Genomic DNA, 2,745 nt, shown 5'->3' on the forward strand with positions numbered 1-2,745 from the left:
TTCCGTCTGATACCATGTCAAATAACAAGTTGCTTTAAAAGCTCAAGCTGTAACATGATGATTATTTTAAAAAATGGAAATGCACAAATAAAAGCTCAACTACATTTATGATCGTGGAGACAATTTGCTCGCAACAACCATACCTAAGGAGGCAATCATTCAAAGAAATATACAAAGTAGGTTGATCCTAGGTTTCATGAGAAGTGAGTTGTGCAATAAGTAAATGGATGGTAAGAAAATCACCTGTACACGTGAGAGATTTAAGAGGAGAAATAAGAGCTACGGTATTCTTCTTTACATAAGATAATTGTGGATCTCAAATCCCGACCCTACTTCGAACAAGTTGAACTGTTGCGATAGCTTAAAGGGATGTATTGACTAAGCTTAACAGTTTAAATGAAAGGAACGACTTGGAGAGGAACACACCCCCACTTCTTCCCTCTCCCTCTCCCCCGATAGAGAATGATCAATTGTAGATGTGTGAAATGAGAAGGTGGGGAGATACTTATAGGTAAGCTAAAGGCTTTTTTGCAAATAATGAAAAGTTAAGGAACAAAAAAACACCACGTGGCAAGATTTGATTGGTTGTTGGACATGTGGTACTCATTCATTGACTAAGAGGTGGTAGAACTTTTAATTTCATTAGAAATAAAGGGAAAAGTCATCGAAGTCACAGAGGAAATGAGATTTCTAATGGTGCTCAAGTTGCCCAAATATTAATGCACCTAGGCTAAGGATCCGCAAGCAACTTTCTACAAAATTAGTTAACTGTTGCTAGGGTAACAAAAATTAGATTCTTGCTACCCAACAATTCTCAATTTTATACACAGGTTTGCTCTATTAGAGTCCCAGTGTCCCTCGGTGGCCCACAATTGATTGAAATGTACTGGTAGAAATCCAATTTCTACTAGCAAATAGTAGTTATTTTTGGCCAATTTTTTATGGTTCAGATGGTCTTGCAGGGGCCCTGGATCACCTTGGATTGGGTTATGATGTTGCTTGGCACACATGAGTTGATCCTATACAGCGTGTTAGTTTATAAGATGTTAAAATAACAATAAGGAATCATCTACTCCTCTCTAATTCTACCATGGAATCCTCTATGAAGTGTAGAGTCCTCTCTAATTCTAGCATTCCACTTTAATTGATGTTCTTAATATAAAAGTCTCTTATGCTTTGCATATAAAAGTTAGTGTAAAAGGTGGTCCATTTATTATATAGGCCACAATTTATAAAAACAAAATAAAGCTAGGAAAAAGTTTTTAGGATATCTATTTCATTCAAAACTGTAACCCCATGTAAAAAGTGTATTCCATTGCAAAGATTGCCAATGCAAAGTCCAGCCGATCAATTCATCAAGTTGGCCACACCATCAAATCAACGACTGAAATAATGTTTGAAAGTACAGGAATGAAAACTGAAATATTATTGGATTCATGAACATACACGTCTGGAGAACAAACAGTTCTCAGCAGACACCATCATCAGCAGAGTTTCCAACTGGTTAGTGGAGATCGAAACTTAGCTCTTAAATGTGGACATCTCGGTCTGGAAAAGAACAGTCACTAAAGACTCCACTAAAGACGCCCCTCACATTCTTTTCAATCGAAAAGGCCACGATTGTTAGATGGACCAGACCAACTGGGCACTGGAAGAAACTAAATGTAGACAGCTCATCATGGGGTAACCCAGGGGCTGGAGGTGGCGGACGTGTTTACCGCAATGAAGCTAGGAATCTGATTTTTGCCTTTCAAAACAGCTATGGCCACGTCACCAACATGGTTGCAGAAGCCAGAGCAATGATCGATGGGCTCACACTTTGCAAGGATATGAGACTATCCTCGATCATTGTTGAAACTGATTCCCGCACCCTTTTTGACGCCGTTACTAGTCACTCAAATTCCTGCAGTTGGAGACTTTGGTACGTTCTAGAATCTATCCACCATCTCTCCCAATCTCTCAATCTCAGTTTCAGTCATATCCTGAGGGAAGGCAACTTTGTGGTGGATGGCCTAGCCCACATTGCGAGCAACAGCGCCCCAAACAAACTCTTTCTTAACATCGCTGATCTCCCAAGGCCTGTTAGAGGTTCCATGATCCTTGACAAAGCTGGGGTGGGCCAGATTCGACACTGCAGGCCCAAGAAAGGAATCAGTTAAAGGATCCCTGTCCTGTCACGCTCAGTTTCCTTCATCAGCCAGTCCCCTGCCCCCGCTGGTGCTGCTGCCGCCACATCCACTGATGTTCTTGTTCCCCATTAGGCTTCTAGCCCCCATGGGAATGCTGCTCTCCTGTTGTTGCTGGCTATCCTTGGCGCAGCTGGCCTGTGCTTCTGTTGTCCCGGTCTTTCAGCTTCTAGCCCACGATGCGGATTCTGCTTCTCATCCTCCTCTCTGTCATCTCCCTCATACAATAGACTAGGCCCGTTTTTCCTTTTTGATATTCTGGGCATGCCCGAATGGCTGTACATTTGTTCATCTAATATATTGATGGTGGAATTCCCACCATTTCTCTTTTAAAAAAAATAAATAAATAAATAAAAATGAACATACATATATATATATATATATATATATATATATATATATATATATATATATATATATATATATATATATATATATATATATATATATATATATAAACAGTGTACATGTGCATCTATGCACATTGAATTCAGGATGTTTGGATGTCCAAAAATATCCAAACCACGGATGTAAATCAGTGGCCTCATGGGACAATCTT

The 2,745-nt window shown here is 39.7% G+C and overlaps 1 protein-coding gene across 1 annotated transcript; it reads left to right on the top strand.

Moving 5' to 3' along the window:
• The first annotated feature begins 1,532 nt into the window (after window positions 1-1,532).
• Window positions 1,533-2,159, top strand: LOC131224903 (uncharacterized). The gene has a single exon (XM_058220346.1). The coding sequence runs from the start codon at window positions 1,533-1,535 to the stop codon at window positions 2,157-2,159; it is 627 nt and encodes a 208-aa protein (XP_058076329.1).
• Window positions 2,160-2,745: the final 586 nt, after the last annotated feature.

This window comes from Magnolia sinica, chromosome 14 (genome assembly GCF_029962835.1).
Source record: "Magnolia sinica isolate HGM2019 chromosome 14, MsV1, whole genome shotgun sequence".
In the NCBI taxonomy this organism is placed as follows: domain Eukaryota; kingdom Viridiplantae; phylum Streptophyta; class Magnoliopsida; order Magnoliales; family Magnoliaceae; genus Magnolia; species Magnolia sinica.

Coding starts and splice junctions, on each gene's coding strand:
- LOC131224903 (XM_058220346.1), top strand. CDS start 1,533: ATGTGGACATCTCGGTCTGGAAAAGAACAGTCACTAAAGACTCCACTA.